Genomic DNA, 25,900 nt, shown 5'->3' on the forward strand with positions numbered 1-25,900 from the left:
CCCGCCTCTGCCGCTTGGCCGGGGGACTGGTACCGGCCTCGCGCGCCTTTCCTAAAGGCTTCACTGCAGGTCTCTGAGAATATGGCTTCACAGAGGTTGGAAAATGCTCAGAGGTGACATCCAACACAGAGTGAGGGAACCAGACTCGTTGGTCCGACAGGCTTTGACCTTCTGAAAACAAGAATAAGACGTAGCGGATCAGGCGCGGCTCGGCCACCTCAGGCCGACAGAACAAGTAAGGACCGGCTGCGACACGAGGAAGAAGGCCCCTTGCCAAACCTGGTGCTTTCTTTCCCGGGTTTCCTCGCTCCGCAGCTGGGTAACCGGCGACTCCGAACATCTCTTCCCACGAGGGACGGGAACTGGGCAGTGATGGCTGAGGTGAAGGTGAAGGTACAGCCACCCGACGCGGATCCCGTGGAAATAGAAAACAGGTAAACCAGTGAGTGAGGCTCCTTCCCCGCTCTGGAGCCCCCCTCAGGCGGCTGGTCGTTTGGGCAGGCGGACCCCTTCCACGGGCACCATCGGCAGATACCTGCGCGCACAGGAAGGGGATTCGTGGGGTTTGGAGCCTCCCTCCCATCCCTGGACCGCAGACTTCTTAAGAAGTTCCGGGCGAGCTTGACAGTTTGCAACTTTACGTATCCGATCTTGCGCCGGTGCTGTTCGGAAAGTTGTGATGATGTGTTTTCTTCCTACATTAAGGTAACCGACGCCCAGAGAGGAGTTGGCGTTTTTCCCGTAGTACTTGTAGATACGTACTGTACTCTGATCCAGGATCGGTCTTGTCGCTAAGGGAACTCCCACGACAGAATGTTTGGGCTAAATTAGGATGCAGTTTGGATTTTTGAAGCAACACTAAGCCAAATGGTTTCCGTGCAGTATTTAAGGTTTTAGGTTACCTATCACGGCTCGTGGGTTTGAGCCCCGCGTCGGGCTCTGTGCTGACAGCTCAGACCCTGGAGCCTGCTTCAGATTTTGTGTCTCCCTCTCTCTCAGCCCCTCCCCTGCTGTCTGTCTGTCTGTCTGTCTGTCTGTCTCTCTCCCTCCCTCCCTCTCAAATGTAAGGTAAAACATTAAAAAAAAAAAAAACTTTAAAAAAGTCGGGGTGGGGGGGGCGCCTGGGTGGCTCAGTCGGTTGAACTTCCGACTTCAGCTCAGGTCATGACCTCACCGCTCATGGGTTCCAGCCCCATGTGGGGCTCCGAGCTGACAGCTCAGAGCCTGGAGCCTGCTTCAAATTCTGTGTCTCCCTCCCTCTCTGCCCCTCCCCTGCTCACGCTCTCTCTCAAATATAAAACAAACAAAAAAAATTTTTTTTGAGAGTTTAGGTCACCTAAAGCCTCTCCTAATTTTATATTTTTAGGTTACCACATAGTTTTAAAGACCTTGACTTTCTCAAACTTATGAAAACATGTACGATGATCCTATGACAAGGTGGATAGTTTGGTTGATTTTTGTTTGGTATAGATAATTCCCAAAGCAGACCCAGTTGTGGTTAATTGGCATAACAAATTTTGCCTTCCCACCAGACGTGTCTGATTTGCCTCCTTGCAGACTATGACTGCCCAATGAACTGCATATTAACTTTGTCATAGTTGTTCTGTCTGAGAAAATTGAAGCCCCAGCTTTAATATATTTTGTGTTTGTTTTCATTTGACTTTTCTAATTTAAAGTTCATATTAGTGAGGAAAAGAAACACTCCCTTAAATAGTAGTAATTATGTAAACATGTACTTTATCTTGCTCAATTCCTAACATGCTTTGATTCACAACCATCATAGAAACCTAGATCATCTGCCAAATGTGAAAAAAGGCACAATTTCAAACCATTCTGCCTGTATTTTTCCCTCATTGCCTCTTGAAATGGGTCAGAACATGAATAAAATCATTATTGCCTTTGTTCCTAGGATTATAGAATTATGTCACCAGTTCCCTCATGGAATCACAGACCAAGTAATTCAGAATGAAATGCCTCATATAGAAGCCCAGCAGCGGGCAGTGGCCATCAATAGACTGCTGTCCATGGTAAGGCAAATTCAACTAGTTGATGTAATTATTTATGTGCTATGGACTGTCATTACTTCCTGTTACGTAGATGTGAAACCATTCTCAAGTGTGTTAGGTTAAGACTCCAAACCAGGAAACAGCTCAGACTGCCCGAACTGAGGAAAGAAGAAATAATTACACATCATTTTACAAGAAGAATGAAATAAATGTATTGTTTTAACTGTTGTATTTGTTAACCTAATTGTCATCGTGAGACACGGGGCACATAGGCCTAGTCTGCTCTCACCTTCTGTTTGCTTCCTGCTGTTGGTGTTGGGCCATTGCCTATGAAATATGCCCCATCTGGTTTTTCTGCAGGTTATCACAGAGTTGGTTCCTTAGGGTTTCATTCTCCACAATCTCACTCCTCACTCTGAGCATTTCAGGAGGCAGGAATGAGTCTAGTCACACTGCAGTGGGGTTTTTCATTGAAGCCCTTCTACCTGCTCTTCTCTCTTCTCTTCTCCTGGGGCCCTAATATCATTCTCCTACACTGTCCCAAAACACCCCACCTTGTGGCACCCCATCCTCTAAATCTGCCTATTTCTCCTTTCATTTCTCCATCACCAAAACTCCCATGTCTTGAAAGCATTTCATTTTGGTTGTAGTAGAAATTGAATAAAAGATTTCTACACTAAGGACTCATGGAAGTTTGAGGACAGGTGAACGTTCTGTTAAACTACTCCCTTCGACCTTCTAGCTCAATGGCTGGAAAACTTTCTGTAACGTGCAGATAGTATGCGTCGTAGGCTTTGCAGGCCATAAGGTTTCTGTCATAACTACTCAACTCTGCAGGAAAGTAGCCATGAACCATTCATAAGCACATGAGCATGGCTGCATTCCGGTAAAACCTTATTTGTAAAAATAAGCAGTGGGCCGGAGTGCTCGCCCTGTTTTAGTACTGTTGGTGATTTCTAATCAGTTCACCATGGTGAAGGACTCAGCTCCAGGAGGGATAGTGGAAGGGATGCTGGAGGTTGTGGCAACTGAAACTGTTTTTGTCCTCTGACTACCCTTTGAGCCCTTTGCTTTCTGTCTGAAAATCCTCCTCAGTACCTCCCTCTCTTTCGCCATCTCTGCAGCCCCATCTGCTGCCAGGCCTGTGGTCTACAGTTTGTAAGCAGTGGTGGAGCTATGATGACTTTTAATTATCAGTAAATCACAAAGGGTTGCTGCTTTTAGCTCATAAACAGCTCTCAGATTTGTTCCCTCCTTTCCATTCCTGCTACCTCTGCATGTGTTCAGGCTCTTGGCTTTTTCCTGGACTATCACAGTATATTCTAACGGCTCTCCTGGTTCCATCTGCCTCGGTGCGGCCAGCCTGATTTTTTTTTTTTTTAAGTAGGCTTCACACCCATCACAGAGCCCAATGAGGGACTTGAACTCACGACCCTGAGATCAAGACCCTGAGAACAAGAGTTGGATGCCTAACTGACTGAGCCACTCAGGCGCCCCTTGATCATAATACAGATCTGACCAAGTCATTCATGACCCAGAATCCTCTCAACACTACAGATTCAAGTCCACACTCCTGGGTTTACCACACTGAGCCCCTACCTTCCTTACCCACTCTGCCTCAAAAGTTAGGGTTCAGGGGAACAGATTGTCTTTGGTTCCTGCCACATCATGCCTCAGGTCCTTTGTCTTCACTGGTTAGAAGGCCCTTCTTCCCTTTCTTCACAGACTAACTTCTGTTGTATTACATGAAAATTATTCATTCTCCTTCAGCTCTTCCTTCAGCTCTGCTATTGTCTCCCAGAAAGCTTCCCTGAAATCCCCCCAGGTTGGGCCAAAGCTGCTTCTCTGTGCGCCTATTCCACCCTTAACTTACCTCTGTGTTGATGCCGACAAGATAGCATTGACGTTGGCTGTGTGATTCTCTTTTAGAATTCATGTTTGTGCCCCACCAAACATGGATCACAGTATGGGTTTTCAGGAAATGTTCATGGGCTGAATTAAACGACCTCCAAATGGAACTTTGTGGTTCGATTTTCCTACTTAGTGGGGTTCGGGGAGGGAGGTTATTGCTGTTCATCCGTATGTAAGCCTGTTTCTAAGTCATGTGTCATCCCAGTCTCAACGCACGGCAGTGGGGCCTCTCCCAGCCATGGATTCCCCAAACTGCCAGAAATCCCATAATATGGCCACCTGAGTGCTCCAGAGTTCACACCCAAGGAATTTCAAAAGCACGCCAGACATGCTTTACTTTACTTTTGATTTGTTAAATAAAACCAAAACTATTGCATCTTTTATTCATTGGTTGACCTTTCTAATTTTCATGTAATACAACAGAAATCACACAAATCACTAAATGTCACTATTTTGTCAGGTTTAGTTAATCATCATGTTATAGATTTATGCATGTTAGCCTTTATTTGAACTTCTTGTTTATATAAATTATTTATCTTTACATTACATATACTGATTGAATTTATTCGAATTTGACTATGGATTTTTATTTATTATTCTAAAGCTGCTTCTTCAAAATTATTTATGCATTGGTCATATAACCAAGCCAGGACACCAGCATATAATTTGGAAAATGGTAACATAAAGGGCTAAGTTTTTGAAAATATATTACATGTGATATGTAGACAAAGACCGAAGTCTTGAGTGAGGAACTAACAAATAACTGCAAGGCAGGATGTTTTGGTTTGTGTAAACTTTTAAAGAATACATTAACATTTGTGATTGATTTAAAATAGCTCCAAAATAATTCATTATTATTTTCTGTTTAAAAAAACTTTAGGGTCAGTTGGATCTCTTAAGGAGCAATACAGGCCTTCTGTATAGAATAAAGGATTCTCAGAATGCTGGGTAAGCACCCAATTTTTTATTTTTAGAAACTTTAATTATTACGAACATAATCTATGGTTTTGGGGAAAAAAGTCAATAGAGAATTGCATAATGTAATCTGTCCTGCATACCATTCCGGCCTCTTGTCATGAGTTCCATTTTTCAGAGATAACTGCTCTTAATAATTTGGTATATGTCCTTTCTTCTAGGTATATATATAAATATATAGAGATGATTATATATTTATATACTATATATATAATCTCTTTTTTTCTTTTTTTTTCTTTTTTTTTTAACAAAAATGGGATCATGCTATCCATACTGTTTTGCAACTTGTTTTTTTCACTTACTATATCTTGGACATCTTTTCATTCTGGTACATACAGCCCTGTCTCATTCTTTTTAAGGTAAGCCCTTCTTTTGGTAAATAAGTCAATGTGATGACCTTGTTCACTAATTCAAGTAGTTATGTAGATTCTTAGATTATCCTGTATCTCTTTGCCTTTTTAATTCTACTTTATTCCCCTGCAGTAAAATGAAAGGATCAGATAACCAAGAAAAACTGGTATATCAAATCATAGAGGATGCAGGAAATAAAGGTAAGCATGTGAAGGAAGAAGCAGGAAAAAACTTCCTGGTCTTTGTCTGTAGGTCCAGAAATAGGGAATGAGATCTGGCTTCCCAAGCTATAGACCTATGTATAGAGAATGCTGCCATGTATGTTAAAAGAAGAGGAGATATGACATAAACGTGTAACGTGCGTATGCTTGAGGGACACCCAGAAGTGATGCCATTGCTGCCTCCAGGGAGGGTAGGAGCTAGATGGCTATGGGCAGAGATGGAAAGGAACTTCTAAATTATGATGCTTAAAACTTAAGGAGTTGTTGTTTTGTTTTGTTTTTTAATTCTTTCTAAACTTTGGAGGCCTTTGTTTCTTCCTTTTCCTCTTATCTGTAAATTATGGATAATAACATCTCTCTGGTTTTTGGAGAAAGCAGAGGGATGTCTAGTGCAGTGTGGCAGTGCCTGACTGAGGTCCCTCAGCAACTATTAGATATCTATCCCACTTACAGAATTCTATATAAACTGCTGTTATCACAATTTAGGATTTGAGTCACTGATACTAGTTTCAACAATGTATCAACCATGATATAATTTGAAATCATATCATTCTTATATTTATTAGAAGTTAAATTAATATTTTAAAAATAGGTTCATGAAAAAAGCATTCTCTATCTTAAAAACTTCTTCCTATCTCATTATGCCTCTGTGCTGGGAAGAAAATAGGGTAACATGTTTTATACAAAATTCCATATACAAGCCTTTTTTAAAAGAGTAACCAGGGCGGCAGGGTAGCTGAGTTGGTTAAGTGTCCAACTTAGGCTCAGGTCATGATCTCATGGTTTGTGGGTTCGAGCCCCGTGTCAGGCTCTGGGCTGACAGTGCAGAACCTGCCTGGGATTCTCTGTCTCCCCCTCTCTCTGCCCCTCCTTCTCTCTCTTTCTTTCTCAAAACTAAATAAATAAGCATTTAAAACAGAGAGAAACCATAGCCTCCTGCACAGGGCTTTTGGTGGCTGTGAGAACCCCAATCTTCCATATTTCATCTCTTAAATACAGTTTTCGTGTATACGTAATGGGTATACATGCACACAGATGCTTACATAACGTATTTTTTGCTCTACGCTGACAGTGGCAACTGACCTTGGCCCAAACTTAAGTTACAATCTAAAGTAGGGGCGCCTGGGTGGCTCAATTAAGCATCTGACTCTTGATTTTGGCTCAGGTCATGATCCCTAGGTCATGGGATCAAGCCGCAAGTTGGGCTCTTTGCAGACAGCGCAGAGCCTGCTTGGCATCCTCTCTCTTCCTCCCTCTCGCCCCCTCCTGACTTGAGCTCTCTCTCAAAAAATAATAAATTTAAAAAAAAAGACAAATCTAAAGTAAAAATAATAGGAAACAGAAGTTGGGATGCAAAAGGGGATGGAAGAGACAATGTAAGTCAATTCAGTACCATTCTTTCCTTCCATTAAAAAATATCTTTTTCAGTGTTTTTAGAAAGGTGCCATGCTAGGATTCCAAGAAATTTCTGGTTAGAAGATAGAGCACATAACTTAACATTTTATATGTTATGTTATCTGAGATTCTTACCTCTAAGTCACTCTATAGCTGTGCTCTAGGGATATATACATATATATACATACTTTGTTATAGTTTTGGCATGAGATACAGCAGTAGGACTGTAAACACACATCCTATGGTGTTGAATTCATTTTACTTTATTTTCTTATAGGAATATGGAGCAGAGATATCCGATACAAAAGTAACTTGCCATTAACAGAAATTAACAAAATTCTAAAGAATTTGGAAAGTAAAAAGCTTATCAAAGCTGTTAAGTCTGTGGCAGTGAGTAGTTTTCTCTTTTCTTCCCCCAAGTGGTCATTGTATATGTTCTGGTCCAAGTACGTTTCAAGATTTATATTGTTCTGTAAGCTGTGTCATGATTTAAAACTACTGGTCAAAACGATTTCTAAAAATTAAGCTCAAGTTGGATTGGCTTGGAGATATTGCCTAGATTTATCGCTGCTTAATTAACTCTTTGTGTCTCACCCGACATTAAAGCTAAAACCACTTTACTCTTCAGTAAAGAATTTTTGGAATCATGAGCATTTTTCCTGGATTTCCAGTGTGTAAGATAATTTACTCCATCCTGGCATATTAGATTACTCATTCAACAAATAGCTATTGTGTGTTTGCTGTGTACCAGGTACTCTTGTAGTGCTTGGGATACGTGAGTAAACAAGTCAGAGAAAGGTCTCTGCCCTGTCTGTTCCAGTACATGGTGTTTCTTTTTCTCCTCATCCCACCCCAGCCCTATTACCTCCTCCAGGGGCTTCCACTCCAGAGCTGGCTGCATCAGGGACACCAGCTGCTGACTACACTGACTTAGGTATCAGAAGAGCCAAGATTCCCCCTAAAGTTTGCTTGAACACGGATTTTGGCAAATATGAATTCAATGTTCATCAGAGATTTTATTTATCAAATAGTATTTTTGCCTTACCAATCCCTAGTTTATACCATTATCTCCCTTCTGCATTTTTAATGGATAATTTCAAATTTTCACAAAAGTAGAGCCAATAATACAAGTCTCCACATACCGATCACCTACCTTCACTTTGCCAATCTTTCTTCTCCACCTTTATTTTTAATAACAGCCTTATTATTGAGATAAAATTGACATGCCATAAGATTCATCTGTTTAAAATGTACAGTTTGGTAGTTTTTAGTATATTCCCAAAGTTGTGCAACCATCACACTGCTGTAATTTTAGGACATTTTCATCACCCGTGAAATGTGACCCCACTAGCAGTCAGTCCTCTGCATCCCTGCCTGTAGGCCTTGATAACCACTAATGTAGTTTCTGTCTCTACAGATCTGCCTATTCTGGAAATTTTGTATAAATGGAATCATACAGTATGTGGTCTTTTGCATCAGCTTCTTTCATTTACACAATGTTTTCAAGGTTTCAAACTGAAGTAGTATTGGATTGTAACCCAAAGTCTAAAATAAATCTTCCTAAGTCCATACTGATATAAATGTTGAAATAAATAAATGACCCATCTTCCCATGAGTGGAAAGAGGCAGAATAGACAAACCTCCTGTGCAGAAGAGTTCCAGGTAATTTAGGTAGTAGAACGTAACTCTCCCTCCTTCAGTTTGGGCTCTGCGTACTGATTTCCTTCCAAACATGGCAAGGCTAGGGAAGAAAGTTTACAGTGGAGAAAGCTGAGAAACACTACCTCAAGCCACATGATCAAGGTTAACATCAACACTGAAAAGTCTTAGTGATGGTAATCAATCATCACTTGGTGACGATTGAGTACCCTTGATGGGATGTGGTCAGAAGGGCACTTCCTCTGTGGTCTTTTTCCTGGTCTAGTCCTGAGAAAAACATCAGACAAATCCCAGTCAAAAGGCATCTTACAGAATACCCAACCAGTAATTCTCAGAACTGGCAAGTTCTCAAAAACAAGGAAAGTCTGAGAAGCTGTCACAACCAGAAGTTGCCAAGGAAACATACCAAGTAAATGTAGTGTGGTATCCTGAATAGGTTCTTGACCCAGAAAAGGGACATTAGGGGAAAACTAAGGAAATCTCAGTAAAGTATAGACTTAGGTAATAATAATGTATCAATATTGGTTCATTAACTGTAGTAAATGTACCCTACTAATATGTAAGATGCTAATAAGAGGGGAAACTGAGCACAAGGTAAATGTACCATCTTTACAATAATTGTGTAAATCTAAAACTGCTCTAAAATACAAAGTTTTGAGTTGTTTTTTTTTTTTTAATCTTAGTTTCAGAAGACTTATTTATCTTATAACCACATCTGCTTGTGCATGTTTTTTCCTAGGCCTCAAAAAAGAAAGTATATATGCTCTATAACCTGCAGCCAGACCGGTCTGTGACTGGTGGAGCCTGGTACAGTGACCAGGATTTTGAATCAGAATTTGTAGAGGTGCTTAACCAACAGTGTTTTAAATTTCTACAAACCAAGGTGAGGCATAACTGAGGACACATCACTGCAAATCTTTTTTAAAAAGTTTATATCGTATTTTATAGGACTTGAAAATGGTGAAGTTGATAATTTTTACTAAACAGTATATTCCATTGTTGATTTTCAGACTATATAAATTGTATTCAGAAAACACTATGCTGAGATTTGTGTTTCTACCCTTATAGGCAGAAACAGCACGAGAAAGCAAACAGAATCCAATGATACAAAGAAATAGTTCATTTGCCTCATCACATGAAGTATGGAAGTACATCTGTGAATTGGGGATCAGTAAGGTGAGAGCTTGGGTTTTGAATTTTCGTCTTATTTTTTATTTAAAAAAAATTTTTTTAATGTTTATTTTTGAGAGAAAGACACAGATCATGAGTGGGAGAGGGACAGAGAGACAAAACCTGAAGCAGGCTCCAGGCTCTGAGCTGTCAGCACAGAGCCCTAGGCAGGGCTCGAACTCACGAGCCATGAGATCATGGCCTGGTATGAAGTCGGAAGTTCAACAGACAGCCACCCTGGCGCCCCTTCATTTTAATTTTTTAAAGTTACTCTTCATCACAGGGGTATAGTTTACAATGTATTCTGAACATATTTGACCCAGACCCTTTTTTGAGGTGATACCTGTGAACATTGTGCAGAATCCACTTTCGGAAAGCACTGTCCTAAGCCATTTAGACAAAGGTGACTGTCCTGCCATCAGGCACTGTGTGATCTGTATGTACTTAAGCTTGGCATATAGAGCAGCAGTGTAGAGGCCTGGCAGTGCACTGCACTCCCAAAATTCAAAAGTCTCTTCTGACAAGGTCTTGACTTTCTCAGGGGCATTTCAACATAGATGACAAACCTCAATAGCATCAGTTGTCACTTACTGGTATTGTCCAACTTGTAAGAGGCGAGTAGCGTCATCAGCATATTCTTTTGAAGACCTATATAAAGACATAGTGCTGGATGCTTTTCAGAATCAGAGAAGAAATTGAATCGGCCATTTGGACAAGCTGTTTTCATTTCCTAGACCCCAGATTTCTCATTTATTTAAAAAAATTTTTTTAATGCTTATTTATTTTTGAGAGAGAGACAGAGTATGAGTGGGGGAGGAGCAAAGAGAGAGAGGGAGACACAGAAGCTGAAGCAGGCTCCAGGCTCTGAGCTGTCAGCACACAGCCCGATGCAGGGCTCGAACTCATGAACTGCGAGATCATGACCTGAGCTGAAGTCAGACGTTTACGGACTGAGCCACCCAGGTGCCCCTTATTTAAAATTTTTTTAATGTTTATTTGTTTCTGAGAGAGAGAGACAGAGCGTGAGTGGGGCAGGGGCAGAGAGAGAGGGAAACACAGAATCTGAAGCAGGCTCCAGGCTCTGAGCTGTAAGCACAGAGCTTGATGCGGGGCTTGAACTCATGAACCGTGAGATCATGACCTGAACCGAAGTCAGACACTTAACCGACTGAGCCACCCAGATACCCCACACAGATTTCTCATTTATGTAAAAAACTAGGAATTTGGACAATTTGATATCTAAAATAACTTTATGCTTGAACATTTTATAAATCCACATCAAGTTCTTGCTAAGGAAATGTTACTTTATAAGACTTCCAGATTTTACCTAAGGGTAGAAACATAGAAAGTATCAAATTCAGATGAGGTTAGAGTTCTGTCCTTAGCATTTCAGTGCTTTGTGCTAGCTTGGGCTGTTGTTCAGCTCTGTGCTTTAAATCACCCATCGGCGCAATGCTTCCCCATTCATGGCGGAGTTGCGACCCTTACTGTTTAAACACTCTCAGATAGGATGTCTTCCTGTGCTTTCTGTGTCCTTTCTAATGTGTCCCCTTTTCAGGTAGAATTGTCCATGGAGGACATTGAAACTATCTTAAATACACTCATTTATGACGGGAAAGTAGAGATGACTATCATCGCTGCAAAAGAAGGCACAGTTGGAAGTGTGGATGGACACATGAAACTGTATAGAGCAGTCAATCCTATCATCCCGCCCACAGGTTTGGTCCGGGCCCCCTGTGGACTCTGCCCGGTGAGTTAAAGTGGCTTCATTTCACACTTGACTGCCACCAAGTGCAAATGCCACATAACTTACCAGCAAGCACACCCCAGTTTTCTGATTCTCAGAGTTGACCAACAGCTGCTCAAACCTCCACGTAAACTTTGATGACAGGCCTTTGATGAACAAGTCATGGCTTTACATTCCTTTTTAGAATAACCAGGTTAGGGAAATTTGTGTTTTTCTGGGTTTGGCCCTAAAATGGACAATTTTTAACAAGGGCTAATCATTTAACCTAAGTAGGGAGGGAAATAGGATTTGCTGAGAACGTGTCACAGGCCAGGTATGTTCTTGAAGATTTATGTGGTCTCATTTAATCTTCTCCTGTCCCTTGGAGCTAGTGGTGTTATTTCTGCATAAGCTTGAAGCTAAGGAAGATACAAGATATACAGCTTGGAAGAATCAGGATTCAAATCCAGATGTGCTTTCCCCTGCAGCATGCCCCAGCACTCTCCATCCATCCATTCCCATTTACTGCTTGCCAGCTGCATGCTGCAGGCCCTGTCCCGGCCCTCATAGCTGCTGTTTTATTTCTTTATACTGGCCCTTGTCTATATGCCTAAGCTGTCTGTATGCTCGTGTCAACTCCTAGGGAAAAAAGCGAGCATATTGGGAATTCTGCTTAGCACCTTCACAAAAAAGAATGTAGTTAAACACGAAACATTTGCCTAGTCAAACACACATACAGATCTGCTTTCCTGTATCCCTGTTACCTGCCAATAGCCTTTGGGCCAGTGGGCAGAACATGTCATCTTAGTGCTACAGTGAGAGGTCTCTCATTAACTAACTTTATAATCACACAGCAGGTCCTATTACAGCTCTAGTCTCTTTCAGTTTCAAAGTGTCACTTTTAATACCGCTTTAGAGAATGGTTGGGTCTTGGATATGTTGTTAACAAAAAGTATAGTTGTAGTTGACACTTAAGACTTTACCTATAATAATTTTAAAACTCTCATTTGATTGTAAACTTTTTTCTTTTTAAAGGTTTTTGACGACTGCCATGAAGGTGGTGAGATTTCACCATCTAACTGTATTTATATGACAGAGTGGCTCGAATTTTAAGAGAGCTAGGAACTTTACTGACATTTTGCAAATGAAGTTACTTTGAGAGCAAATAATTTAATTCGTGATGGAACATCAAATACCCTTGAAAGCAAACTTCACAATAATGGATAGACTAGCTGCTATGAAAAAATATTTTTTTATCTATGAAGACTAAATTTATAATGGTAGAGTAGCCAATGGAATATGAAGCAGGTAAGGCTAATACTGAAATCCATTCTTCGATAAATACTTAGAACTTCTGGAAGACCACCTTCTGAAGCCTTCAAGACTTGTGATGGTTCATGGAAAAAGAAGCCAATAAATCTAAATTTGCCAAATACTATGATAATGGCTAGAGCTTAAAAACGCCCTTTTCCAAGTTAGTTATTAAGATCTTCATTGGAAATTTTTTACATCTACTTCACTATTGCCATTTGTTTTCTCTTTCCTCAGTGGTTTCATTGAGAAGTAATTAAAAGTGATGGGGCAGGAATAGCACTTAGGGAAGAGTGGGGAAGAGAATGGAACATCTCTTTTCTGCACATTATTAATTCCTTATGTCAGAAATATTATTTCAGAGGATTATGCCTTTGTACTTACCTCAAATGCAAATGATGACTATTATCAAGGATTTTTAGTGCATAGTTAGATTATTCTCATCTTCAAGAGAATGTTTTCACTGATCCTTTGTTAAAGTCTTCCAAGTTTCATTCTGTGGTTCAATTGTATTATTTGCTAGAACTGTCCCATAATCCATAACCCTCCATTCATACTTCATTGTGAGCAGGATACCATTCTTCTTTTCTTGTCCTATTTTAGATTTGTTTCCTTATTCTCTTCTAAAATCATGGTGTAATTAGTCTAGGCTAAGCAGAAAGCCATTATAATTGTTCTCAGTTCTAATAGTACTTCCAGTCCTAATCGTTAGCCATAGAGAAAACATTAGGTTATTCAGTGTACTGTTGAACAAAAGTTAGCTTTTTAGGATCTCAGCTATTGTATTTTCACTTTGTACCTCCACTCAGTGATTTCTGTGTCCAAGCCAAAAGTATGGGACCAAGGGAAAGGAATTGAAGGTCAGCTACTACTGACACCGGAGTTCAACTACCAGTTTGGAGATTCTCCAAGTGGGCAACCATCAGAAGGGTAACTTTGAGATAAATGGGATCAATAAAAGGAAATCAGCTCAGTAACGAACTAAGAACCAGATGGAGTTTGTGGCCAGCTCTATAAAATAGCATTCGATGACACCAGCACTTTGAAACAAGGATCATTTCAAGTATTAAATATATAGAAGATACAGAAGAATCTAGGAGCCTGAAACTACACAAGCCTTTCTCTTCCACCCCCAAGGAAAGCTAGAATAGTAAGAACATTATTTGTCCTTCTTGGAACCTGGCCTGTCACAGAGGCGCTAGTCTTATTTAATGAGAAAACTGAAGTTGGGGGGAGAGGCAGATGTAGGGAGAAGGAAGCAGTTCATGTATTAACTACAGATTTTGTATTATGTCTTGATAGCCAAAGATTGGTTTTTAAAGCTTACAATCAAAGGCTACAACAAAAGTTCATTGACTCACCAGAATAAAGAGACCCTTTAAATGGTTTTCCCATAGCAGGTCTTTCATTCTGAATATTAACTGAAGGAGAAAAGAGACAATAGTTTAAAAATATAGCACCTCTGAGGGCGCCTGGGTAGCTCAGTCAGTTGAGCATCCAACTTTGGCTCAGGTCATGATCTCGCAGTTCTTGAGTTCGAGCCCCACTTCGGGCTCTGTGCTGACAGCTAAGAGCCTGGAGCCTGCTTTGGATTCTGTGTCCCACTTTCTCTGCCCCTTCCCCACTCATGCTCTGTCTCTCAAAGATAAATAAACGTTAAAAAAAACCAAACAACAGCAGCTCCGATATATAGTTAAATAGATATTTACCCACCAGAAGTAAACTTTGACCAAAACAAATTATGGGGCTCTAGACTCATGACACCAAAAAAAATTAAAAAAAAAAAAATCAAATTGTGGTGAAGTCCTAATCCTTACAGTTGATTTCCATTTAGTATAAGATATTTTGGTCACCTGAGAAGAGATACACCCTGAAGTCTGTCATGGCCCTTCTGTTCTGCTTACTAATGATCATAGGGAGTCAGACAATCCTGAGAGACCGTGATTCAGTGGTTTAAATGGATAGTTTATGTGGCATTCTTCTATAAAATTCCTCTGAGCTTCGTTTGATGAGGAGTAAATTTTATGAGCCATGATTTTTATGGTGATCAGCTGAGTAAAAACTAGTCAAACAAGTAATTTCAAGTTGAGTGACTTTTACTTTGAACTATTACTCATTATTAGATTGTGGGTAAGGGAAGAAAATACATGCCCTAGATTACTGCTGCTGGACATTTTATAGTGACAGTATTCCACATCTGCTGTTCAGTAAAAGTACCCACTTGTCACTTCGTGACTGTTAAGACTTGAATGAAGAAATGAATTCAATTTGTGGCTACCTGTGGTTACTGGCTACCATATTATATAGCACAATCCTTACAGTCACGTAGGTCTATGTTAATTATAGGAATGAAGGATATCAAAAGTATTTCTCACTTGTATGTATTTTTCTGTGGAGAAAGAGGACAAAATATTATTAACTGTTATTTGTAGTGTAAGTTTGTAATTTTTTGAAAAAGGACTTCAGAAAACAAGGCCAAGAGTAAGTAGAACGATTACTAATTCCACACAATTCAAATAGAATCAAACTTTGGTTATAGACTTGGTCAAATCAAACATCTTTAAGAAAATTACTACTCAATTGATTTATCTAATTTGCTTCTCACTAACATGTCAAATGAGTTGTTTTAAACATAGTCATTTTAATTATAAAAGTAATACATGTTCACTACAACAAACTCAATCCCCAGGTGTACAAAATAAAAAGGAGACTTCCTTCACACTGTACCTAAAATTCCCATTCCCCAAAGATAACTGCTATTAAAAGTTTAGAGTCTTTCCATTTTTTCTTTGAGCACATTTAGAAGCCAAGACTTTTCAGGTTAAAATGGTGGCTTTGAATCTCCTGTAGACATAAATAGTGAGTTAATTCATATTTTTGCAGCAAACATAAGGTTCTGTAACATGTACAAAGTCACTGGAAATTGTTTTGAGTCAATACTTAGGGATTGTAACAGCCAAAAAATATTGGAAAGAAAAAACAATTTTTTTGAAGGAGTATGATCAGAAGAAAAGTGGAATGATGCTTGAAAGTGAGCTAACGGAACATAGAATTTAAAAGGTAGAACTCTTTACAGAACAAAATTTGAAGTATGGAAAGATTACTTAGAATTTTATAACAAAATCTAAATTGTTCCCATGATTTCATCCTTTGACATAATTCATTTTTCAGGCTTAGAGAGAATCATTTGAAGCACCTGGATAAGTTAATTCCTAATGGCAGAGGTCACAAATGGGCGGCTTGGACTTTGTGTGTCTTGCAGTGTTTGTACATTTTTTATTTACGCCGTCGTTGTCGACTTATGTAATCCATATGTACATATATTGGGCATAATTCATATACATATAAACTGTGTATATAAACATATAGTCCCTAGATATGAAAACCACTGCATGAAGTTTTTCCCTCAAAAAATCAGAAAATTGGCAACACCCTGCTACCTTCCCAGATGGCAACGATTTAGAAAGGGCACGAGTTCTCCATGCTGCCCAAATTCCCACCACGCTGGTCTAGCACACATCTGGTTGGCTATGCTGACATATTTGTACAGGCTGGGCTTCTGTTCCCTGCCCGACCTGGCAGACCCAACTCTTAGATCCATATGTATCCCTCTCCCTCAACATGTTTGAAGGACTTGGGCAGGGGTCAAAGATGAAGGCCCCAGTCTGGGTTTAATGTCTTGGGCCAGCTCAGAACAGCTAGTGTTTTGAGCTCTAAGCCAACACTCTGGATCTTTAGTCGTTTTCCTCACCCCACCCCACGCTGCCAACTAGAAAAAGGTTCATTTCAAAGAGGAGTACAACTCCTACAACATACACAAACTAGTTTTAATGTGAACTGGGAATCAGGAAAGCTGGATTCCACTTCTATCTTACTCACTTTGGACAGATAAAGGTGGTTAAACTGTCCTTATGTCCCTGATCAAATGAGAAAAATACTGCTTTAGTTCATGGCAGTTTGTGAAATAGAAATCCAATGGAAAATGGAAACGCAGTTTGTAACTTAGTTTGAATATTGAACTTCTGGGTTATTTTTCCGGAACTTTGATCTGTTTTATGTGTCTACTAATCATCTCATAATAGATAATTTTTATCTATTAATAACCTGATCATTGCTCTACCCCTACACTGGAATGTAAAATAGCAGAAGTAATCCTACCTATGCTGGTACTTTCAGCATAGACTTTACCACGCTAATCAGTTCATGAAACTCCATATTCTGAAAGTGGCCACGGTCAGTGAATCTGTACAATTTGGCTTCCAACCTATCAGCCACTTCTTGTTGTTCCTTCCAGGGAAGGAAAGGATCATCAGTGGAGCCAAACTGCACAATGTAAGGGCAGTTGGCTTTGATCTTCTCCCACTGCCAGGGACGGCTGAAGTATCCTATGGGAAAAAAATACACATATAGCCTATTACCGCCCATGGATAATTCCCATTCTAGCCATGGTAAAATATCTAGTGAAGACCATAGCAGACACACAGAATCCGAGCCTGTGAGTTACAAGTCCATTAGTTTTCAAATCCGTAGGGCTTAATACCATAGCTATTTGTGAAGGGGTGTATGTGGCTCAGATAAAATCAGGCCTCTAGGGTTCAATGCATTAGAAAATGGTCTATCACCTCTCAAAGGGTCTAATTTGTAAAAAAGAAGGGCAGCAAATGTTTCTCATCTGTTACGAGAGGGTTTTTTTAGCCTATTCAAAAGCCAGTACTGTTTAACCTGAACAGGTAGCCCTGTGATTAGAGGAAGGGCTTTTCTGAATTGGTTTCAAACTTACCACTGGCACGCTCATTTTCATCCCCCAAGTCAGAGGTGTATGCAGACACTAACACAATAGCATATACTCGGTGTGTTTCTGCATACCTGGAGAAAGAGAAATGATGTCAACTAATACTTAATGTTAAATCTGATTGCCGAAAAGTAAAAAAAGAAACAAAAACAAAAAAACACATGAAAACTCATTTGATCTAGCTTACAGAAAACAAGTGCTGTTGAGGCTAATTTAAAAAAAGTAAGGAAACTACAGAACTCCAAGCCCAGTGGTTAATAAATTACCCTTGGCTACTTGATGAGTTTCTACTTATTTTTCAAGGTAGTCCAAACCTCTTTGGTAATCCTTTCAAAAAAAACAAAAAGTGGGGGCAACTGGATGGCTCAGTCGGTTGAGTGTCCAACTTCGGCTCAGGTCACGATCTCGCGGTTCATGAGTTTGAGCCCCACATCAGGCTTGCTGCTGTCAGCCTGTCACAGCAGAGCCTGCTTCAGATCCTGTCCCCCTCTTTCTGCCCCTCCCGTGATTGCACTCTCCCCCCCCCCCAAAATTTTTTTTTTAAGTGTAATCATTCTCTTTGATGTGCCTATTAACCTACCTTCAGTATGCATCAGCATTGCTTGGTTGGTTAACATGTAGATTCAGTCCCGGAGCATCTGATTCAAAGTTGGTATGAGGCCCAGGGATCTGCATTTTAAGGCATGACACCTCCCCCCCAACCCGGATGACTAATACAAGTGATCTGTGAACCGTATTTTAAGAAATACTGTACCATAGCGGAAATGTACCTCTTTTGCTGCACATTCCACATTGTATTGTATTACTCTTTGCGTTGTATTATATCTGTCTTCCCCAATAAACCTTCAGCTCCTTAAGGGCAGGTGTGAGCCTTCTTGATTTCTATGACCCTGGTGCCTAGTACAGTGCCCACAAGCAGACACTCGGCAAAGATTAGGCTAGGGAAAGATGTGGAATAGTAATAGCTTCAAGGGGCCTTTGTGCCAGGAAAAATTTAGGGTTGGTATTTTGTTTTGCAGTCTAAACTTTTTACCCAACAATTTGTTTTGAAAAATTTCAAACCCACAGGACAGTTAGAACAACAAGCACTTGATTCATTAATTTTACCACACTTCACACCTAAATACATCAACTGTGTCCCCTAAGAACAAGGTATTCTCTTACATATCCACAGTGCCATTATTACACCCAGTACATTTAACACAGATCCTGATAATGGCGCTTGAACTCACAAACTGAGATCACGACCTGAGCCGAAATCAAGATCCAGACACTTAAACAACCGAGCCACCAAGCACCCCAAAACTGCTTTTCAATCAGTCAAAGATCACACATTGCATTTGGTTTTCATGACTCTTTAGTCCCTTTTAAATTTTTTGTTTTAAATGACATTGACATTTTCTAAGAGTTTAATAAGCCAATTAATTGTCTTGTATATCAACCCTAAATTGAATTTTTGTTTCCTCGTGATTAGACAGAGGTTAAACATTTTTGGCAAGAATACTACATAGGCAATGTGTCCTTCCCACTCCATCACATCAGAGACACACAATGCCAGTGTCCCTTTATTGGTGAGATTAAGTTTGATTACTTAAGGTGATATCAGATATCCATTGTAAAGACACAATTGTCCACTTTGTGATTAGTAAGTAATCCGCAGGGTGGTCCTCTGTGGCTCTACCAATATCCTTTTCCCCTACCGTCTTATATCACATACTGGCATGTATTTTCTCCTTGCCTACCTTAACTTTAGATGTTAATTTTTAGGTTGCAGACAATCCTGCAGTGAGTTTATTATTTTTTATTTTATTTTTAAGAGAGAGACAGAACGTAAGCAGGGGAAGGGCAGAGAGAGAGGGAGACACAGAATCTGAAGCAGGCTTTAGGGTCTGAGCTGTCAGCACAGAACCTGACAAGCAGGGCCTGAACCCACAAACCGTGAGATTATGACCTGAGCCAAAGTCCGACGCTTAACCGACTGAGCCACCCAGGTGCTCCAGGGATCTTTTTTATTTATTTATTTATTTTGAGAGAGAGAGAAAGAGCATGAGCAGGGGTGGGGCAGAGAAAGAGGATACCAAGCAGGCACTGCCCTGCCAGCACAAAGCCCAATGTGGGGCTCGAACCCATGAACCATGAGATCATGACCTGTGCCAAAATCAAGAGTCAGACACCCAACCGACTGAGCCACCCAAGGTGCCCCAGTTACAGGGATCTTTAAAAGAAGGCACATCTGGGGCGCCTGGGTGGCTCAGTCAGTTGAACATCCAACTTTGGCCCAGGTCACGATCCCATGCTTCATTTCGTTGGTTTGAACCCCGCGTTGGGCACTGTGCTGACAGCCTGGAGCCTGGAGCCTGCTTTGGGTTCTGTGTCTTCCTCTCTCTCTGCCCCTCCCCTGCTTGCACTCTGTCTCTCTGTCTCCCCAAAATAAATAAATATTTAAAAATTTTTTTTAAAAAGAAGACACATCTTTATTAGCCAATAGCCTGAGAAAAATTCAGTTGGCCTTGAGTTGGTACAGATTTCAGCATAAAGGGATTTCTTCATTTTCCAGACAACCTTTGGCAGCTTATGAACACTAAGCTCCACACTGGAAAGCATGATCTCATAGCTTCAAATGGCAGAAAGGCTATGGAATTTGGCAGGGTTCCCTGACATGCAATTTATATGCCAGCCTGAGCGACTGCTTGGGACAAGAGGTTACACAAAAACTATATTCCTTCCTCATCCAGCCTAGCAAATGTGCAAGAAACCCAACCCTAATATGCTTATTCAGCCAGCTAAGTCCTATCCTCTAGGCCTCATAAGCCTAAAGGGAGAGACATGATGTTATAACCGAGAGCATCAGGAAGTATCATGAATCCTAAGGACTGGGTGGGGGGGGGAGTGGTGGAGGGTGGTGTAACAGCCTCTGCCCTCCAACAAATATTTATTTAGCACCTTAGCACCTACCATATGGCAGACACTCTTCTAGGCACTAAGGTCCCAGTGTCAGAGTGAACAAAGCCCCACCCTCATGTTGCTTACATTTTTATTGGCCAGAGACAGGCAAGAAATAAACAAGACATCAGATGTTGAAAAGTGTAATAGATTAAAAGAGGGATACCAAGATATAAAGGGAATAGGAGCCATTGTTTCATTTGGAGTGATTAGAGTAGGCCTCAGTGAAAAGAGACATTAAGTAGAGACTTAAAGAAAAGAAAGCCATGCAAGTACCTAGAAACAGTATACCAGGTAGAACAGGGGCCAGCACAGGCCTAAGGTAGGTACAGAGTTGGCAAGTTCAAGGAACTGAAGTGAGGTCTGTAAGCCAGCTGGAGCCCACACAGGGTGACTATTGAACAAGGATCGCACCTCATGGCTGCAATGGCCCCAGAACTGTGGCCTATGATGATGGTCTTCTCATCACAGTGCAGCTCCGTCTCCATGAAGGGCAGCCAGATGCTCTCTCGAGCTGTAACTAAGGTTCGGGGTAAAGAAAGAGTGTCATTTGATAGGGACAGTCTTAGTCTAATACCACCCCACCTTTCTGACAGAGGACTACTTAGCATTTCTCAACTTAAGAACTTCAGGACCACATAGGAGACGGGGCTGTTTCAATAGAGCCAAAGATTTATATGTTGCTGTTTGAGAGACTCAAGTCTATATATATATATATATATATATATATATATATATATATATATATATATATGGCTTGTATTTTTTTTTTATTTTACCATGTTCTTATAAGAAAATACTGAGGAAATAATAAAAATATAATTCTGCAGCTTTAATGTAAACTTAAGAGATAACTCTAGGGGCACCTGGGTGGCTCAGTCGGTTAAGCATCCGACTTCAGCTCAGGTCATGATCTCATGGTTCATGAGTTTGAGCCCCGCATTGGGCTCTGTGCTGACAGCTCAGAGCCTGGAGGCTTCTTTGGATTCTGTGTCTCCCTCTCTCTCTCTGCCCCTCCTCTGCTCGTACTCTGCCTCTCTCTCTCTCAAAAATAAATTTAAAAATTTTTTAAAAAAGAAATAACTCTAGACAACATTCTCAAATTCACATGTATAAATATCTTTCTTTCCTAAGAGGAAATTCCTGACACAAGTCATGGGCATAGTCAGAACAAAAGTGGCAGTGTTACATTTTTAAATATTTGGATCTCATATAGGTGCTGTGAAGTTTTATCATATCTCTGTCTCACATGAAACACTCATACATTTTGTCTGAAAATATCTGTTGAATCTGTTGACTTATAGAAGGGAAAACTGAGTTGCTTAAAAAGTGGAAAATTAAATTTTACCAAGCCCGGGTGCTTTTCTCGATCCTTACTAGAATTTTCTATGATGCTTTTTGGTTTACACCCTTTTCCCCAAACTACTTGCCTTCATTCATTCTTAGGTATATACTCCCTTTGGCTTCTCTACTATGATATTCCTGTTCTATACCAGGAAAATGGCAAGATCAAAACCCAACACGATGAGGCTATTTAAAAACATGTTTAAAACTTACTTGGGTCAGGCATGTTTTTAGCCAAACACTGGAAACCAGGTATCTATGACATGAGGGGAAAAAAAAGCTATAATAAAGAGCTTAATTACAACTAATACTTTGCTAATAAGAAATGAGACACCTGATATGATCTCTATCAATTCAATAAGTCTTTGCTTACATTATGAAATGAAGCAGGTTAAGTGCCATTGGATTCCATGTGAACAGACAATCCCTCCTGATAAACTGCCTTCTGTCTGTAGTTCTTACCTAGCCAGCTCTGTACATATTTGCATTTGTGCATCTCTGTTTATCACCGTAGGCATGTATCTACAGAGGCATCATGAATGAATGCATGCTAGACAAACTGGAGTCAAAAAGACTGTGCACCAGGAAGTAGGTAAAACATAGTACAAAATGTGGTACAGAAAGTTGGAGATCCCACCCTCTTGGACAGCTTCAGTCCTGCTCTTTTTGATCTGTAGCTCTGGCCTTGGTTTTCAGCCACAACCTGAAATTTTCTTCTAGACACATACTCTAGAGCTCTGAAGGATGGCAACCCAGGAAGCAGTCCTATTGACTGGTTATGGAAGAGGTTAAAAAAAAAAAATCAAGATGCACAAGACAATTACAGTGGGACACAATGCCATTTGTGTAAAGCTCACAAAGAAACCAAATTAAATAAGATATTGTTCAAAGTATACCCACATAGCTGCAAAGGTATGTTCATTTTTAAAAGAGGAGCAAATGAAAAAAATTTCAGGGAAATGGGATTGGGGGGGTATACATGTGGCTTCCAAGGTATTGTTAATGTTGCAGAGTTTAGTTTGGTTATGGAGTCTCAGGTATTCATTACATTATACTTCACAATTTCCATGTATGTTACATTCATCTTTTTCCTATATTAAATATTACATACTGATTTTTTTTTTTTATCTGAGGCAGGAAGCAGAGAAGACAGAGATACACTTATCTAGTAAGCCCCAAATCTGAACCAGCAACAGATGTAGAGAGACAGGGGGGTGCTCTAAGAGGTGGTGCCTTGTACTCTAACCACTGAATCTTCAGAGAAGTCTTCCGGGCAGTTTTATCCACCAAAATTCTGACCACTAGTTCTAGAGTTTGAGACAGGGCAGCGGGGAGAGCAGTGAAACACAGGGCTTCGCTGAAGGGGTGGGGGGCTGGGGACGAGGTGAACACACGTTCAAACTTCAGTCCACTGTCCCCGCTGTCCCTTCAAGGCTCCCAGCGTGGTCAGGCTTGTCTCTTACCTGCTCCAGCCCCTTCTTCACCCAGCCGTACCAGCCGTGGGTGGCCACATCCCCACCTCCATTCCCAGGAACAATAACTGCCTTGCTCGGGGAAGCCATGAGCGCAGAGGGGCTGATGTGGACCAGCAGCAGGGCCTGCAGGGCCGGGAGCCTGAGACTGCATCCGCGGGGAGCCTGCACTGTGGCATTCTGGGAATTGTAGTTCTGGGGCGCCGGTGGGCCGGCTCTTGGACTCTGGCCGCCCTTAACTGAAGAAGGTGGCCAAAGCAAACTTCCGAGTTTCCAGCAAATATAAAAAGCCTTTCACTTGCCTCTTGCTAGCGTTCTGGTCCCCTCCTCGCCTTATTTAGGACAGGCTGTTACACGCCCAGAATATACTCTCCCTTTACTAGAATTATGATATATTTCTATTGGAAAGTGTGGTTTTAGTTCCAAATATACAGAAATAACCTTTTTATGAGTTGAGGACTCGTGGAATTCTTATTACTTTTCCTTCTGATTTTGAAACATTTGTTGCTAGTACAGTTGTCACTGTCAGCCCTGGTTGTTATTTTTCATTGCTTTCAATGTTGTCCTTTTAAAAGCTATCACCATTGGTGATGGCACATGGATAACATTCACAATTGATGTGAGGAACAAAGGCAGAAGAAAAAATTAATATTTCCTTACAACTTACAGCCCAATGACAAGTCCTTGAGACAGGCAAAGTGATATTCCTCTGGAAGCTCAGCTCCCTTGATGATGACAATTTGCTAAGGGCAAAAGGCAATCTTAGCTTAATGTTATTTGGACCTCCAGCATCCTGTAAGTCTACTTTAAACATAAAAAAATTCCTTTGGAAACTTCCTTTATCTCTCTCCCTCCCCAGATATATGTTGACAATCATACTGCAAGCTTACAGCCCCTTAATATACATCTGAAGGGTCTCATGATTGAGTTTTTACTAAACAGTAATAAATGACATTTTCCTAACAGCAACTAGCCCCTCAGTGTCCTGGAAACCTTGTTGCCAAAATACCTTAGAGACTTTCCCTGTCCCTAACCCCCTCCCAACCTGAAGGTATATAATCAGTCACCGTCACAACCCCAGTGCAGCACTTTCTGCGCACGAAGCCTGTCTCTGTGCTTTAATAAAACCACCTTTTTGCACCAAAGACATCTCAAGAATTCTTTCTCCAAATGCCAATATTTTCCACATCAATACTTTAACAAATTTAGAGACTGGGAAAACTGAAGTAGCAATGCAGTGGTTTACCTATTATAATATGGCAGTCCTGAAATGTTAGGAAACAGATATACCTTATAGATTTATCAAAATCTTTTGTACTGGGGTGGGCAAATGTATGCTTATGTGGTTAAAAATGGGAATAAACAGGGGCGCCTGGGTGGCTCAGTTCATTAGGCATCTGACTCTTGATTTTGGCTCAAGCCATGATCTCCCAGTGGTGGGATGGAGCCCAACGTGAGGCTCCACACTGGGCATGAAGCCTACTTAAGATTCTCTCTCTTCCTTGGGACACCTGGGTGGTTCAGTCAGTTAAGGATCTGACTTTGGCTCAGGTCATGATTTCACGGTTTGTAGGCTGTGCTGATGGCTTGGAGCCTGGAGCCTGCTTCAGATGCTGTGTCTTCCTCTCTCTTTGCCCCTCCCCTGCTCGTGCTCGCTCTCTCTCTCTCTCTCTCTCTCTCAAAAATAATTAAATATTGAAAATAAGTTTCTCTTTCCCTCTGCCCCTCCCCTGCTTGGGTGCTCTCTCTCTCTCTCTCTCTCTCAAAACAACAACAAAAAATTAGAATGAACAGAAAAGTGTTTCTTATTCCTTGCCTCTCCTATGAACTTACTCACTTTGTACATCAGGCATGTTTCTGCATTTGTTACTGAGAAACACTCTTAGGCACTTTATTTTTTTTTAAGTTTATTTATTTATTTATTTTGAGAGAGTGAGAGAGAGAGAGAACAAGGTGGGAGGAGCAGAGAGAGGGAGGAGAGAGAATCCCAAGCAGGCTCCACACTGTCAGCATAGAGCCCAATGCAGAGCTTGAACCCACCAACCACGAGATCATGACCTGAGCCAAAATCAAGACCTGCTGGCTTACCCAAGCCACCCAGGCACCCCCACAGTTTATTGTTTGAATAGACACAAGCAGGTGATCAAGATACACTGCCCCACCACCACATTCTTTAGGAAGAGCCACGCATACTCTTTCTTCTTGAACTTTAGACTATGAATTTTTTGAAAAGCCCAATGTTATTGGGGCACCTGGGTGGCTCAGTGGGTTAAGCATACAACTCTTGGTTTCTGCTCAGGTCAAGATCTCACGGTTTCTGGGTTTGAGCCCCGCATTGGGCTCCATGCTGTTAGGACTCTCTTTCTTGCCCTCTCTCTTTGCCCCTCTCCTGCTAATTCTCTCTCTCTAAAAATAAATACATAAACAACAAGAACAAAAAAGTTGAGGGGTGCCTGGGTGGCTCAGCACATTGAGCATATATGACTTCGGCTTAGGTCATGATCTCACAGTTTGTGAATTCAAGCCTCACTGCTGTCAGAGGAGAACCCACTTCAGATCCTCTGCAGGTCTCTCTCTGCCCCTACCCCACTTGCACATGCTCTCTCTCTCTCTCTCAAAAATAA

The 25,900-nt window shown here is 40.9% G+C and overlaps 2 protein-coding genes across 3 annotated transcripts; one reads left to right on the forward strand and one right to left on the reverse strand.

Moving 5' to 3' along the window:
* The first annotated feature begins 223 nt into the window (after window positions 1–223).
* On the forward strand, window positions 224–18,374 carry POLR3F (RNA polymerase III subunit F). 2 transcript variants are annotated; one of them, XM_015063248.3, is made up of 10 exons: window positions 224–434; window positions 1,910–2,027; window positions 4,798–4,865; window positions 5,231–5,251; window positions 5,376–5,443; window positions 7,137–7,249; window positions 9,258–9,401; window positions 9,587–9,694; window positions 11,247–11,438; window positions 12,450–18,374. In XM_015063248.3, the coding sequence occupies exons 1-10, from the start codon at window positions 373–375 to the stop codon at window positions 12,525–12,527; spliced, it is 972 nt and encodes a 323-aa protein (XP_014918734.1). In that variant the 5' UTR covers window positions 224–372; the 3' UTR covers window positions 12,528–18,374. The 2 variants fall into 2 exon arrangements, with proteins under 2 accessions (XP_014918734.1, XP_014918735.1); XM_015063249.3 differs by lacking the exon at window positions 5,231–5,251.
* RBBP9 (RB binding protein 9, serine hydrolase) lies at window positions 16,012–23,455 on the reverse strand. The gene is made up of 5 exons (XM_027069511.2): window positions 23,268–23,455; window positions 22,018–22,060; window positions 20,875–20,980; window positions 17,506–17,591; window positions 16,012–17,110 (listed from the first exon to the last, which is right to left on the reverse strand). The coding sequence occupies exons 1-5, from the start codon at window positions 23,364–23,366 to the stop codon at window positions 16,884–16,886; spliced, it is 561 nt and encodes a 186-aa protein (XP_026925312.1). The 5' UTR covers window positions 23,367–23,455; the 3' UTR covers window positions 16,012–16,883.
* Between the last annotated feature and the right edge of the window lie 2,445 nt (window positions 23,456–25,900).

The sequence above is a fragment of the Acinonyx jubatus genome, chromosome A3 (genome assembly GCF_027475565.1).
Source record: "Acinonyx jubatus isolate Ajub_Pintada_27869175 chromosome A3, VMU_Ajub_asm_v1.0, whole genome shotgun sequence".
Lineage (NCBI taxonomy): Eukaryota > Metazoa > Chordata > Mammalia > Carnivora > Felidae > Acinonyx > Acinonyx jubatus.